The 15,509-nt window shown below is 35.5% G+C and overlaps 1 protein-coding gene across 2 annotated transcripts in view; it reads right to left on the bottom strand.

The window, feature by feature from the left end:
- LAMA2 (laminin subunit alpha 2) overlaps positions 1-15,509 on the bottom strand; it is a gene marked incomplete at both ends in the record, with an annotated part of 652,317 nt that overhangs the window by 198,236 nt on the left and 438,572 nt on the right. For both annotated transcript variants that reach the window (XM_080699817.1, XM_080699818.1), the window contains 7 exons: positions 4,686-4,803; positions 6,957-7,090; positions 7,183-7,371; positions 7,478-7,657; positions 9,072-9,215; positions 10,391-10,627; positions 14,878-15,014. In XM_080699817.1, the coding sequence (XP_080555943.1) occupies positions 4,686-4,803; positions 6,957-7,090; positions 7,183-7,371; positions 7,478-7,657; positions 9,072-9,215; positions 10,391-10,627; positions 14,878-15,014 (1,139 nt within the window). The remainder of the gene's footprint in view (positions 1-4,685; positions 4,804-6,956; positions 7,091-7,182; positions 7,372-7,477; positions 7,658-9,071; positions 9,216-10,390; positions 10,628-14,877; positions 15,015-15,509) is intronic.

Here is a 15,509-nt window from a genome sequence, read left to right as displayed (position 1 = left end):
ACATAACCATACATGACTTGAAGCAGTGATTCTGGGTCTCCCATGTGCAGTGAAAGTGTTAAAGGAGACCCTAAGAAGTATGTATATGTAAGGGGACAATAGCCTATTTCCACATTCTGCATTTTGGGTTTTATGACTTGGTAATAGGTATAAATTGGAAATTAAAAAAAAATTATTTCTCCATAAGTATCAGGTTCTGTGTGGTGACAAAACAGACACCAGATATTTAACCATGAGTTCAAACCCTATTAAAAATGAGAAGTGGCCGGGCGTGGTGGCGCACACTTGTAATCCCCGCACTTGGGAGGTGGAGACAAGAGGATCACACAGGTTCGAAGCCAGCCTTGCTGGCTTAAGAGACCCTGTTTCTACATTAAAAAGTATTAGAAAATAGGTCTGGGAGTGTAGCCCAGAGGTAGAAGGGCTTCCAGGAACCCCAGTACCACCAAAAAAAAAAAAAAAAATGAGAAGTGTATGTGTGTGGGGAGGGAAAGCAGAGGTTGACATTATCCAAACATGATGTAGAGATCACTGGAAATTTTTTTTATGTCGATTCCTTTTTAGTTTTTTCTTTTTTCTTTTTCTTTTTTTTTTTTGCGGTACTGGGGATGAGACCCAGGGGCATTCTACTTCTGAGCTATACCCCCGGTCCATTTTTTAGTCTTTTTATTTTTTGAAATAGGGTCTAAGTAGCAGAGGCTGTCCGCGAACTGCAATCCTCCAGTCTTCTCCTTCCAAATGCTGGATTACAAGCGTGCATCACCATGCCTGGCTCTATGTTCATGATATTATTGCAGAGAATTACAAATCCCATATCGAATTCATTCATTTTTAGGAAAGAAATCCATAAATATGAATGTTATCTGCAAACAACCTGAACTTACTTTAGTACAGTTTAGGTAACAACTTAAACTTAGTATAACCTCAAAAGCAGGTTAAGTGTTATAAAGTAGCTGTCACCAACAAAAACAAATCTAATGATGAAAGAATGTTCTTTTTTTACTTTTAAAGGTAATCTGGTGTCTACTTCAAATCATAAATTTTAATAATTATGCATTTCTAGAGCAACTCTTTTTTGTAGTACTGAGATTGAACTCGGGGGCATTCTATCTTCAAGTTATACCCCAGCTGTATTTTTATGTTTTAGTTTGAAACAGGGTCTAAATAAATTTCAGAGGGCCTCACGAGGTTGCTGAGTTTGGCCATGAACCTACAATTCTCCTGTCTCTACCTCCCAAGTACTGGGATAGAACATTTTTAATGAACAGGGTTATTGTGTTTCAACACTGTAGATAATCAGAGAGGGTAAGTTTATTTAAAACTGGCACTGTTTTAGTGGTCACCCATATTTAATTTTGTCTATGTGGAACCACATTTTGGGTAAGAAAAAAACTTGAAATGAGTTGCCTGCAAGTATAATTATCTTCAAAATATAATACATTTGGTGAAAAAAACTGTAAAGGAATAGCTTTGCATACTTAGGACTAAATGCATATGTCAGTGGAATGGGACTTATTATTTCAAAACTGTCCTTAGCTCTTGCTTTGATGATTAGATTTGATGCTTGGGTAATTACACTTTAGAATCAAGATGAGTTATAAATAAGATGTATAATGGGTTAGAGGCAATGGGCTGTGGCGAGCACCTCAGGTCCCTTATTATACAGGATAAGCCTTTATCTCCATAATCTCTCCACTAAGATATTACTGTAATTATTGTCTGTAAATAGGAGCTTAAGTGAAATTCACAGGACATAGGCAAAACCTCCAATGCAGATAACCATGCACATTACAAGTTGATCATGATTACCTGCATTTATCCTTTGCTTTATTTATACTAATTTATAGTTTTACATGATGGAAAACTATTAAAATTAATGGGAAAGTATGTTTTGGAATATAATATCTGAAAATCATGTTGATCACAACAAGAAGAGTTTTAACATTTAAAGTCTGCAAGAAAAAGTAGATTGCAATAGAATAATCAATTTCTCTACCAATGGTTTTATTGATACATGAACAGAATTATTTTAAGTAACTGCTAAAGAAATAGAACTATAATAACTTTCTCTTCACGATATCTAAAATTCAATTTATAATTATACATTTCTAGAACAACGTTGTTTTTTGTGGTACTGAGACTGAAGTCAGGGGCATTCTACAGGGAAATGAGTGGAACTGGAGAACATTATGCTAAGTGAGATTAGTAAGTCACAAAAAATAAGAAATCAGATGCTCTCTCTAATATGCAGAAGCTAGGGAAAAATGGGTCCTAGGAGGAAATCAAGACGAAGAAGGAGATATTACAGATGAACAAGTAAGGCGACCTGATTGAGGGGATGGGAGGGGTGATGAGGGAAATTCTCTAATTCATCGTGTACTTTAACAAACATATCAATGTCAATCACTAAGTCAAACGTGAGAAGGAGGGATGGGGTGGGAATTGGGTAAGAGGTAATTGGGTGATATGTGCATGTATGCCTCTACCATCTTGTATCCGATTAAGATATATGAATACAATACACTAATAAAAAATTTAAAAAGATATCTAAAGGGTAACCTTGACTACTTACTGAATATCTTCTATAGTAAAATAATGCTACAGACTCAGATAATTTTAGAACTTCAACATCCAACCTGTCACTTTTAGATGTTATAACTATATAATAATTAAGGCCTATAGCAGTTAAGAGAATTGACCAAGTTCACACAGTCAGCAGCATAGCCATGTTCATCTTTTGTCCAGAAAAATCTCAAGTTCTTCCTTCCCTCTATCTTTTAATCTTTCATGCCTAAAGAAAAGTTAGTATAATGTATGTCAGCACACGTCTCATTTTTTTTACTTCTATATGGGTACTTTTGGGTATATTTGGATGGATTGAGTATATAAATACAGTATATATAATTACTGGTATGTACAAATGTATAAATAGATGTATATGAGAGTTATAATTTAATAATAAGATGATTATTTGTTTATTTAGTAGATCAAAATGGACACATTCGAAAAAATATTGTTCCCAGTACAGTAACTAAAAAAGCTATAAAAAGTATTTCAAGGATGCTTCACAAAACATTTGAATTGTCGTGTGAAATTGATGTCTGCTCTGTGTGAAGGTCATATGATCATACCTAAGCTGAATGGCTCTACAGTTTACCATGGGGATTTCCCCCCTATGTTTTCACTTAAACTAATCCTTATGATGATTCCACAGATCCAATCCCTGAGGTTCAGCAACAAGTAAAAGCAAATGCCCTGTCCAAGCAGTGGAACCAGGCAGGATTCACTGAAACCAAATGCCTTTTCTTTACATTATTTAATACTATCTCTCAGGAATATTTGATATTTTGAAGTTGTACTTCAGTTTTGATCTGTCTTCATCACCTGCCTCATGCACCATACTTAACAAAACTTCCCAAGTCCTATTTACAAAATAAAGTGTATAAATTGTTTATAGAGAAATCAATGCTCAGTTGTGTGATTACATTAATAATATACTAACCTCAGCTACTAACACTGACTGCATGCCAGGCACTGTGAAAAGAGCTTGTGGTACATAGCTGTTTAGTTTTTAAGATTCTCAGGCTGTAGCTGGAGGAGATAGTAATAATATTTGATTGCTATGCCATGGACACCAGCCAGTGTGACAAATGAGAAAAATTCCACACTGCTGAGAAGAGTCCAGAGGCTTCTTCTATGACAGGTATTAGGGTGGGTGTCTGCAGGACAAGTATGGTGGCAGCTATTTGGGGATTTGGGTATCAAACATCTCCAGTTTCAAGAAGTTTTGTAACTTGAGTATGGTCTCAGCTGTTGTATATGGTGAAGCTGAGATTCAAACCCAGGCCAGTTTCCCATCCATTCTAATTTCTCTAAATTGTATAGCTCCCATTAATTAATATTCACAGAAACTGAATTGAATTCCTGAAGAAGAGAATCTAGAAAATTTGCTAGTTCTAGAGATAGTTAAAAAAAAATCCCAGAAATTAAAAACAAGTGAACAAACAAAAATGTTTTGAAAATGTAATGCCTGAATAAGAGTAGCACTGTCCTCTTTTGGAGAAGCCCAATGTTGAAGGGAACAGCCTGCAATTTGGCGCATAAGTTTTGTGATGTTCTATATAAGAACACTTTCAAAATCTGACATAATTGTATCTTATAATCACTGCAGTTTAAATTCCTAAAACTGTTCAGAAATGATGCCAAAAAAAATAGATCAGTTAAAATACATGGGCCTTTGCCAAACATTATCTCCCAAATGTTCCATATACATATTAGGACAGAAGATTACATCCAGGGGCATTCTACTACTGAGCTACACCCCTGTCTGGCCCTATTTCATATTTTAAATTTAGAAACAGGGTCTCAACAAGTTGCTGCAATTCTCCTGTCTGAGCCTCTCTACCGGCACACACCACCATGCCTGGCTCTATTCTATATTTATAAAAATCTTTTAACTTTTTTTAATCAAACATTTCAGTTGAGATTCATATTACTAGGTAACAATAATGGCATCTTCTTGCTTCTGAGTCTCACCACGTGAATCAAAGGTCAAATAAAAGAGATTAAGAATGTGTATAAAAGTAAAACTGACTGCTGAAAACATTGTTCTGGGAGCATTTTTCTTTACTCTGAAGTAAGGTGAAGTGATATGAGGTTCAGCATGTTAGTATCAGCCAACTTACCTCACAGGACAAGCCAGAATATCCTGGGGGACAATCACATTTTTCTATCAAATGAGCTGGAGGAGTCTCTGCTGTTAGGCGTCCTGGTTCAGCTACCTCCATAGAGATTTCAGAAATCCTTGGAAGAGCAAGCACATACTTAGATGAACATATCAGCCACTTAAGATAACTTAGCTAACAGTCAGCCCTATAGGAAGAATCTCCTCTGGTTTTTATTGACCTCAAAGTGTAGTCTATTGTTTTTAATTGACAAGGAATTGTATACATTTATCAAGATAGCAATGTGTATATGTAGACACTGTGGAAAGATTATATCAAGCTAATAGATAAATTGTTTTGAAGCTGCCTAAATTCCAGGGGCTCATGTGTCACATTTTACTACTGCATTTTTGCTTCCCCAAAGATTGAGATTACACATTAGCAAAATATCCACATAAATCCTAAGGAGTTGAGAAAATTGGATAACTTATTTCCTGTTGAGAACTTATTGGAAAGACTTTCCCCCCACTTTTTAAAATGTGAGTGGCTTCAGGTAGATGTGGCCAATTAATGAGACATTTATATTCTTTCAAACAGGCAGACCAAGGTCATTCTCTTTTAGAATATATGCCATAGTCACTAGTGAAATTGCTTTTAATTTGCTACTATCCCAATTTCTTCCTCTCAAGCCTCTGAATGCCCTTTCAAGAACTTCAGAAAGCCATGTAGAAAGCAACAATAAAGTATGCTCTAATATTGATCTCTTTCTGAGGATAGAGAACAATTTGAATTAATATTTTATTAGCTTTGTTAAGTAAATCCTTCAAGTGACTTAACTTAGCCTTCTTATTGGTGGGAAAATTCGTCTAATTGAAAAAAAATCACAGTGAAACAATGGATGCCCCTTTCATTAATTTGAGATAATACATTAAAAATATATGCAGCCCATAAACTCAGACTATTTCATGACTGACTAACTGGTAACATGAAAATGTTCTGCAAATAAACTTTTAAATGAGACAATGAATAGTTTGGCTTCAATAAAAGCACCTACAATAGTCCAAGGAGTTGAACCATAAACTTTATAACAAGCATAACCAAGTTTTATTGGGTTAGGAATACACATTCTGGTTTCACTAGCATTGCAATCTGAAGATCAGCCAGCCTTTAGGAAATGTATGCTCAGGTAAAATCCAAGTGTCATTTTCCTTCTTAGAGTACAAATAGTGGTAATGAGCTGTAAATAAACCACTCCCCTACGATAAGAAAAACTCTAGCCTTCTGTTCCTGCCAGACTCTTGGTGGGAAGAGTCTAACTTGGTGTTGGCTGAGAAGCCCTCCCTCAGCTGGCGCCACCATGGAATTCCATAGACATAGAAGCTACTCAGAATCATCTTGTCTCCTCTCTCTTGTGCATGCATGCACACAACAGACCAGCCAGTGTTTAGAGAGCAAGGGAAGCTTAATGGGGGCAACAAGAGATTCTGCAATACACAATTTTTCTACAGGGATTAAAAGGGGCTCCAGGAAGGTGGGAAGGTGAACGAGTGGGATGGACAGGGGAGCAATGGTTTGGTTTGCATTAGATATATGGCTTCTACTGAAATGAATATGGAATGGCCAAAAGTTATTTCCTTCAGACAAGAAAGAAGTCAAGAAAGGATGAAAGCAAAGAAAGATGAAAGTGCTAGCATTGACAAAAGTGTTCAGAGTTGGAATTCCAAAACACTTGTACAACGTAAACTCTTTGCTTCTGAGACTTTTAAAATATTTAGAATGCTAGATAAAGAAGCAGAAACCATAGATGAGCAAATAAGGTGACCTGAGGGTGATGGGAGAGGAAATAGAGAAATTCCCTAATGCACATGATGTACATTCACAAACACATCAGTCACCAAGTCAAACATGAGAAAAAGAGAGGGGGAGGGAATGTGGTAGGAATTCAGGAACGGCTAAATGGAAATGTGTGCATGTAAGCCTCTACCATCCTGTACCCCCATTAAGATGTATGACAACAATGTATCAATAAAAAATGATGTGGATTATCTTTATTATTTTGGGAGAATATTTAAACTTTTTTGGTGGGGGCACTGAGGATTAAATCCAGGGGATTTTTTTTTCTTTTCTTTTTACTTTCTGAATGACAGTAACTTCTAGGTGACTTAGAAGCCACCCTTGGCTTGTCTTCTGTCATTATACTCTCAAACCCACCACTTCTAAATCGTATCGTGTAATTCTTCCCTACAGACTCTAGAATAAAATCTTAATATGAATATTTTTATCTTAGTTTACCTGCTTTGTCGAATGTCATTTCCATAAGTAGCCTTGATAAGAACATAATGAATATCGTATAATATATCCAAGAAGTCTTCACGGGTCACAGTTCTACTGATTCGAGGATCATCACCAAAGTACTTCCATTCTCTCTGTTAAAAACAAAAAAAGGAAAAGAAACCACATTGACCAAACTAAATGCAAACCCACTGAAGTCCTTGTACCAATTGACTAATAACTTTACCTCTGTCATCTCAATTTCATGTCTTGTCAACTGTCCATTGAGAGGTGCAGCCATATGTCTGACAATAATCCTAGCATGGGTAGGAGTCCCACCTCGGATGATAACTTGAGGTTTATATGTAGAGAAGCCTATCTCATCTCGAGCTTCAAAATAGATTGCATACTTGAGTTTGCCCCCATAGGCCATCAACTAACAAAATAAAAATGAAGAGTGATGATGTAGGTAATTCTCCAAATGGTGTGATTCCAAAAGCTCATTCTACTTGGTTCCTATGTGACTTCAAAGATCTTCTTACCTTCTTTCCTTCAAATTGTTCTGGGAGTTTCCAATAAAAAGGTTCCAGATGGAGATCTTGTTTCACCATATCCATATCTGCAACAATCTCTGGGTGTTGGAAAGCAATGCCTTTGGTAGTTGTGTGCTGCAGGGCCTCATCCACCAGAGGCAGGATGGTCTGCTCAGCCTCCAGAGCTACCTGCATGGGATCAAAACCCAATAGGAAGCTGAGCTCAAAGCTTGAGGGTATCCCTTTAAAACTGTGGTATATACGGCACATCTATCTGCAGGGCCTTTTCCATTATGATGGAGGATTCTCATAATAAAATAGACACCAAAAATATTAATTTGCATGGTGAAATCTACAATATCTGAAAGTTGAAATCATTTGTACTGATAAAAGCAGAATTTAAAAAGTTGGAAGATTTTTTTTATGCTTGCCACTCTGATTGGGGTCAGATAGAATATGCACAAATGCTGGCAAGGATGTGAGGAAAGAGGAACTCTTTTACATTGGTGGTGGGAGTGCAAACTAGTTCAGCCCCTATGGAGATCAGTGTGGAGATTCCTTAGAAAACTGGAAATGGATCCACCATATGATCCAGCTATATGACTCCTGGGTATCTTTCCAAAGGGGTGGAAATCAGAGAACTACAGTAATATATGCATACCCAAATTCATAGCAGCACAATTTGTAATAGCCAAAATTTGGAACCAACCAAGATCTCCATCAACAGATAAAGAGATTGCAAAATTATGGGAAATACACACAATGGAATTCTACTCAGCAATAAAGAAGAACAAAATCATGTCATTCACAAGAAGATGGAAAGACCTGGAGAATATTGAGATCAGTCAAGCACAGAAAGCGAAAGGACATATGTTTTCTCTAATATGCCCAAAGTAAGGAGTATTAGGAATACCAGAGGGACTCCAAATAATGGAGGGGAAACCTCAGCAAAGCTAAAATGGAAGAGTAGAAGATGAAGAAGGCTAAGGTTAATTAATGGAGTCACTACATTTAAATATGTGTAAAAGTATGAATGTAGCATGGTCAACCTGGACACTCATTGTTGGGAGGTGGGGAAGGGGAAATGGGGATGGGAGAGGGCACCAAGTACAGTCTGAATGTATGCCATTTTCAATATCATCCACATAAAAATTAAAAAATTAAAAATTAAAAAATTGAAAGAGTTAAAATTAAGGTAAAAGTGAGTAACTTGCTAGGAGTGGGATGGAATAAATGCACCACGTCTTCTGTTCTCATGGCTGCATAGTACACGCATCAGCATTTATGCTCCGGTGCCCTTGTTCCTCGGAACACCGCTTCTTCCCATGCCAAAGCATAATGCCTTTCCAACAATGTTTCCTTTTCTCAGTTGGCATCTATTTCCTATCAGCAACAAGTAAACTGTCTTTAAGGAAGAAATTTTAAAAAGTCATTTACTCCATCTGCCGAATGGCACACAGCCCCTTTGCTATTTCTGAATGTACACAGGAGAAAAGGTTACTTAAATGTTTTACCATCTCCTACTACCCCTTGGTGCCCAACTAAAAGATGCCAGCAGGAACTAACATTACACTATTACACGGCTCAGCAGCTCCTTACTCACCCACGTGCGGACCAGTCCCTTTGCTTCAGAGCACTGACTCGTAGCTCCAAAGCAATAGCAGCTGCTGCAGCCAAGTGGGTTCTTGGCATCAAGTCCAAATTTGCCGGGCCGGCACCTGTCACAGTGGACACCTTCCACATTTACCTGAAGCAAGAAGAGAGTCTCTTAGAGCTCATAAAGGCAAAGTTATGGGAGAAATCAACTTAACACTGAATACTGGAAACATATTTCTTTGCAATTAAGCAAAAGATAACAAAGACACAACAAGTTTTAGACTCATACCTCAAATGGCATACATAGTTAACTTCATTGTTAGGATTTCACGTTTTTTTTTTTTAATGCTTTACTTATGAATGTATCTGTTACTAAGGGTATTATCTATAATATAATGAATCTGTGAGCCATATAAACATGTTTGAGAATTTCAAAAGCAAAATAAAAACATTGGTTTCTAGATAGGGGTGCTATGCCTGGTTGTAAAAATATAAATAAGGTGTTAAAAAGGTACATAAACATAGTTATTGTAATAATGTACATGAATACATTCAATACATATTAAATATAATGCATACATATAATTGTAATATATAATAATGAACATTATATCTGCTTTGACTGGGTTCTTTGTTGGTAGAAACTATCATTTTCTAAATCCTCAAGACTATATTAACAATTGCTTTCCAGATTTCATCTTTGTTTCCTCTGTTCTGTGCATAGATTTTATACTGAAAAGATACCTGGGATACACTCTTAACTGCATTTATCTTGGGATCAATTTTTCAGAAAGATATAAGGGAAAAAAACCATTTATCCTTTTTAATTGGCTGTTTTTTTCTCCATCATTTAACAGTATTAATGAGAACTGAAATCTGTAAGTAGTTACTGTAATGTCAGTGTTTATATGTAATAAAATTTTACTAAACCTCCACATCAGTAAAAGTATTTTCTAATGTACAGATTACAGATTAATGTTAGGAGGAATGTTTTTTTTTTTATAAGCCTTAAAAAGAAAACTAATTTCACTTGCTGTTGAAAAGACACCATCTCTACCAACCAGAAAAATAATTGGATTTGGGTTGGAAATAAGTTTTTGAAAAGCAGAGCTTATTCTGTTTTCCAACAAACATCTTTATCAATGAAAACTTTGATTATAGCAATGATGTGTGTGTGTATGTGTGTGTGTGTGTGTGTGTGTGTGTGTGTGTGTGTGTGTGTGTGTGTTTAATGAAGTGGGGGAAAAGGAATACTGAATCAAGTTAAAACTGAGTTATGGAGTCAGACTTGAGTTTTTTTCCTTGCTGCATTTCAGTAGCTTGTACCTTACAAGTGCACTGCCCAGTATGATCATTACAGAAGCATTTCTTAGTCTCAGGATCACAGGTGGAGGCGTCTGTCCCTGGCAGGAAGCAGTTACAGAGATGGCAGTGAGGATAGTTCCAATAACCTCGACTACACTCTGTACATTTTGCACCGGAAAATTTTGGATGACAGCTGCATTGGCCTGTATTTATATTGCACTGGAAATCCAAGGATCCAACTGTGCTGCAGTTACAAGCCTATGGCAGAGAGAAAAACAGCAACTATTAACACAACTTCACAGGAAATGTCTTAAAATTTTAATCCTAATGGCTGTATGCTTACTTTAAGTACATATTAATCATGTATCTATTATATGCTTTGTACTATTTTAGTTTAGTTTCTTGGGAAACATTCGTGAACATAAACACTGAAATTGCCTTTTGCATCTAGGAAAATATATGTTTATCTAGAAATCACAGTGCTATGCAAATAATGAAAAATATATTTTCTTTGTTTTTTTTTCTCTCATGATTGGGAGGAGTTAGGCCTGAGTTGCCTTGAAAGGTTTTGTTTCAAAGATTAAACTTTAGAAAAGCACATTCCAACTCACTATCTCACTACTGTAGCATGTAAGTTCTACAGAGTCATACCTTCCGACCAGCAGAAGAAAACCAATGATATGACAGGTGCAGCACTGTGGAATCAGCACTGTACAGAGGGAGAAGTGAAAAATGCAATGAAAGAAAACAAGGAGAAGCAACCCAGACATGGAGAAGCCAGGGGAGTTTAGAGAAGTGGCATCTGCTATGTGGGTTTTTGATGTTTTGCAGGCAACATGGTTTGAGGGCTTTTGAAGATAACCTTTCTTCTCACCTTAGAGGTATACACAAGTTGCTCTTCATTTATGTTATGCAAATTTTGTGCATATGTATTTATATTTTTGTGTATATTATATATAATATATGCTATATTTATGTGTCTAATTTGTTATCTATTTCACATTGCCTATTTTATAGACTAAAATTATGGTATAACACCAATTTATATTCTAGTTACATTATTTCAATTTTAGCATTGTTCAAATAGTTTCTTTAAAATATTTTATCTCACTTATTTGGTTGTCTTTTTGTTTTATATTCTTCTTTTAAGGGTTTCTGCTTTGCTCTTAACTTACAGAGTTCATATCTTCTTAAAAATAATGAAAATGCTAAATGGATTTATGCTAAATGGAAAATGCTAAATGGATTCCAAAAATGTCATTCAGAATTTTAGAATAAATCATCTGAAAATGCCAGTTGTATCACTTATCAATATACACATCTGCGCTCCATGTCCACCCTGCTTTACTAGTGAGACCTTGTAGATCTCTCTCATGACTAGATGGCAGAAGATTAGATATAGTCAATAAAGGGCCTTAGAAGGACCAAAAAGACAATAGTAGTGGGTCCAAGCCACTTCCCAAGGCCCAGAAGGAATCTCCGCTGTGTCTTTAGTCCACTCCTTCCCCTAGACTTTGATCTGTGTCTCACAGCTCTGACCATGTTGCTGCTTATCTATAGCTCCTGTATATCTATATTCTCCAAAAATGGTAGGAAGCTCCTTGAAACTAGCATTTATCTATAAACTCTAGAACCTTTGTTTTTATTTAAAAACCAGAAGACTATGTGCACCTGTGGTACCCAAACCCTTCTCAAATACCCATGCACACTAGCCTTTCTGGGTTTGCAGGGGAGTATTCCCTCTCCTAGCCCTCAGTTCCTACAATGTCTACCCTCTCTGAGCTGAAAGGTGGTAACTGCTCTTCTATGATTACTATTTCAGAATCCCTTATAGCTCTCTTATCCTTTTCCTAATAAGTAATTACTTTTTTCCGGTTAACAGTTCTTTATATTCTATTTTTCCTAAAACACACACACACACACACACACACACACACACACACACACACACACACACACTGTGTGTGGTTTCTGTCTCTTGAATGGGGCCTGACTCAGTACCCCAGTGGGTACTATCTCTGTGTCTGAGTTGGCCACCATACAGCATTTTTACTTTATACTTCAATGTTGTTGGTGCTGTCTTATTTTTTGCAGATCTGCAGCTCTATGGCAGACTTACATGCAGAGCCAAGTTTGATTTCCACTCCTTTGCTTAGTTTAATTATATCTACTGCTACCGGGAACATCTTTGCTTCTGTTCCTGCTAATAGTAGTTTACTTAGGAGACTACTCTTCTTAGAATGTGATGTACAATCATGTTTCTCTTATATTGTCTATTTCTATCCAAATATTTGGTGGAAATTTTTCTCAGGCTCTGATATTAAAGCAGTGAGGCCTTATTTCTGGTGTCTTTACAGTTAATATTTTTATCTCTTCATTGATACTGAGTAAAAGCCTACAGGAGAAATTGATATTAGAAGTTATTTTAAATCTGAAGATCTATAATGGGGTTACTTATTATATTACAAACATGAACAAAGCTTCTAAAGCATGAAATAGTTTATTGGCCTATCTCACAGGTAACTTATCCTGATAAAATATCAGATATAGAATGAAATTTTAAAATTAGAATGATCTACTAATTCACTCAAATAATTTTTTGCCAATTTCATTGACATTCATTTAAATGAAATGGACCATAATCAGAAACATATATTATGATATGATATATAAAACCATAATCATACAATGCGTTTTTAACAGTCCTGTGAGACATTTTTTATCTTTAAATTACAAAAAGTATGAAAAGTCTGTTACCCAATATAATGTTTAAAACCATAGTACTATTCTTGGGGAATAGTTGACAAAGTAGAAACTGGGACCTGTCTAAACCAAGATGTTTATTCAGAGAGTTATAGTGACAAATAAAGGAAACAATTAACCATATGTTTAGATAGTGCGATAGCCAACATTAACCTAAATCATAATTAGATATCACTTATTTAACAGTAGAGGGTTAATTCACTATTCCCATTAGTGAAAAAATGGCCTGATTTGTAGTTTACTTCAGTAACAGGTTAAATAATATGTATGCATTCATGCCTCAGTATAGAGAAACTTTTCATGACAGAAAGAAAAAGGATGCAACTCTTTAATCACTGTTTATTAAAATTATACTCTTACAAGTTTTTAAATTTGTAGAATATATGCTTTTAAATAGATTATCTGTGGGAGCTATATGAATCTTTTGTAATTATTTATAATCCTGAGATATATACCTATTCAGAAATTTGTATTTTTACCAATGATACAAAATTATTCAAAATGTCAATCAACTTCAATAACCAGTGATAGTACCAGAAAATAACTATGCTTTTGGAGAGATTTAAATTTGATTCTGTTATGACTTGGGTTCAGATCATTCAGTATCCTTTAAAATTTGCTACATTATAGAATTTTGTGAATAGAAGTTTTCTTATACCTTATTTATGAGTTCAAATAATAGGGTAGATGCTTGGATATGAAGTTGAAAACGCAAAATTCCACTCATAAAAATTTACAGCATTATTTATAGCCATAAAATCTTGCAATTCTTAAGAAATTTTTGTATCATCTCCCAAAATGTAGGGCTAAGAAACTTCAAACTTAATAATGCCATAGTAATAGAAAAATGAATGTTCTAATTTTTATTTTCTCTACTTATATGTCTAATTTGGAGCCAGGTACCTCAACTTCCTGAAACAATCATCAACACTTGTTCTCCTCTAGGTCAGTGGATTCTATGCCTGTGTTCAGATGCTTTAATCACACAGGTAAAGGGTCTACTATTGTTTGTGTAACTCAGTGGAAAGAACAGCTACATCTTTACAGGGCTCCACCATGGGGCCAAAGAGGCAACACTTGGTCATCATGTTTATTACATTTCATATTTCTCAAAGGGATTTCTCAAAGTGATTGATTGAAGCAACTCTCACTAACATAAATATGTCCATATTTATTGCTTTTAAATTTAACAGACACAATTTAGCAGTAATATTACATAAGGGTAGACATACAGATCTGTTGAAATAGAAAAGAGTCCAGAGATGCATGAGAATATGTATGGTCAAGTGAAAAAAGTAACTAAATGGGAGAAAAGATATTTTTAACAAATGGTGTTGGGAAAATTAATGTAGTGAGAGATAAACCTAAATATTTTAAGGGAAATTCTTATAGATTTTTTGAAAATTATTTTAATTAACTTTTCATCTCTTTGTACTTACTTCATACATTTCACTATTTCTAGATAGAATGTTTTAGGAGTTTCTTGGTTTTATCACAGTTTTGTCCTTTTCTTCTGCTATCTTTGTAGGTATCACGAATGCAGCTACATAAATGTATACTCCATCATCTTTCAAGCAAGTAAAATGGAAGATCCTAATCAAGATCTACCATCCACTTTCTGATAGATATTATTTTACAATGCCATACTGGATTTAGAAGTGTCCACAGAGCAAGAAAGAAGGAAGAAAGAAAAAAGGAAGGAAGGAAGGAACAAAATTATTATAAGATAAAAGCCATTCACTTACCTGACAGCCAGTGATAATACTGTGGCCCCAGGTATTTGGTGCACATTGAGAACATTTTTCTCCAATGGTGTTAGGAGGACAAATGCACTCGCCAGTCTTTGGGTCACAATTGTTACCCAAATGGGAACAGTCACAAGCTTCATAAAGGAAAAAAGAGGAGACCAATAAGAGTTAAAACAAAAAAATCTAAAATTGGATATAAAATGTTCATTATTTTATGTCACAGTACAATGTATTTTTTCAGTAGTGGGGATGGAACTCGGGCATTCTACTTCTATTTTTGATTCTTTATTTTGAAACAAGATCTCACTAAGTTGCAGGAGGCCCTGTTAAGTAGCTGAGGTTGGTTGCAAAATTGCGATCCTCCTGTCTCATCCTCCAATGCACTAGAATTACAAGTATGTGCACCATGCCTGGCTACAGTACAGTGTATTTTTAAAAATATTTATTGGTGCAATGTAGTTACACATCAATGGAGTACAAGATGGTAGAGGCATACACACACACATCATTCATTTAGCCCTTCCCCAATTAAAGTTTTTCAACTAATACATATAAACTTTATTTAGAAATTTCAAAAGTTAAAACATTTTTAGCTTTTCTATTCAGGTTAAGCAAGAAAAGAACTGCTG

Source organism: Muscardinus avellanarius (genome assembly GCF_963383645.1).
Source record: "Muscardinus avellanarius genome assembly, chromosome: 8".
NCBI lineage: Eukaryota > Metazoa > Chordata > Mammalia > Rodentia > Gliridae > Muscardinus > Muscardinus avellanarius.
This window is presented reverse-complemented; position numbering and strand designations above follow the sequence as displayed.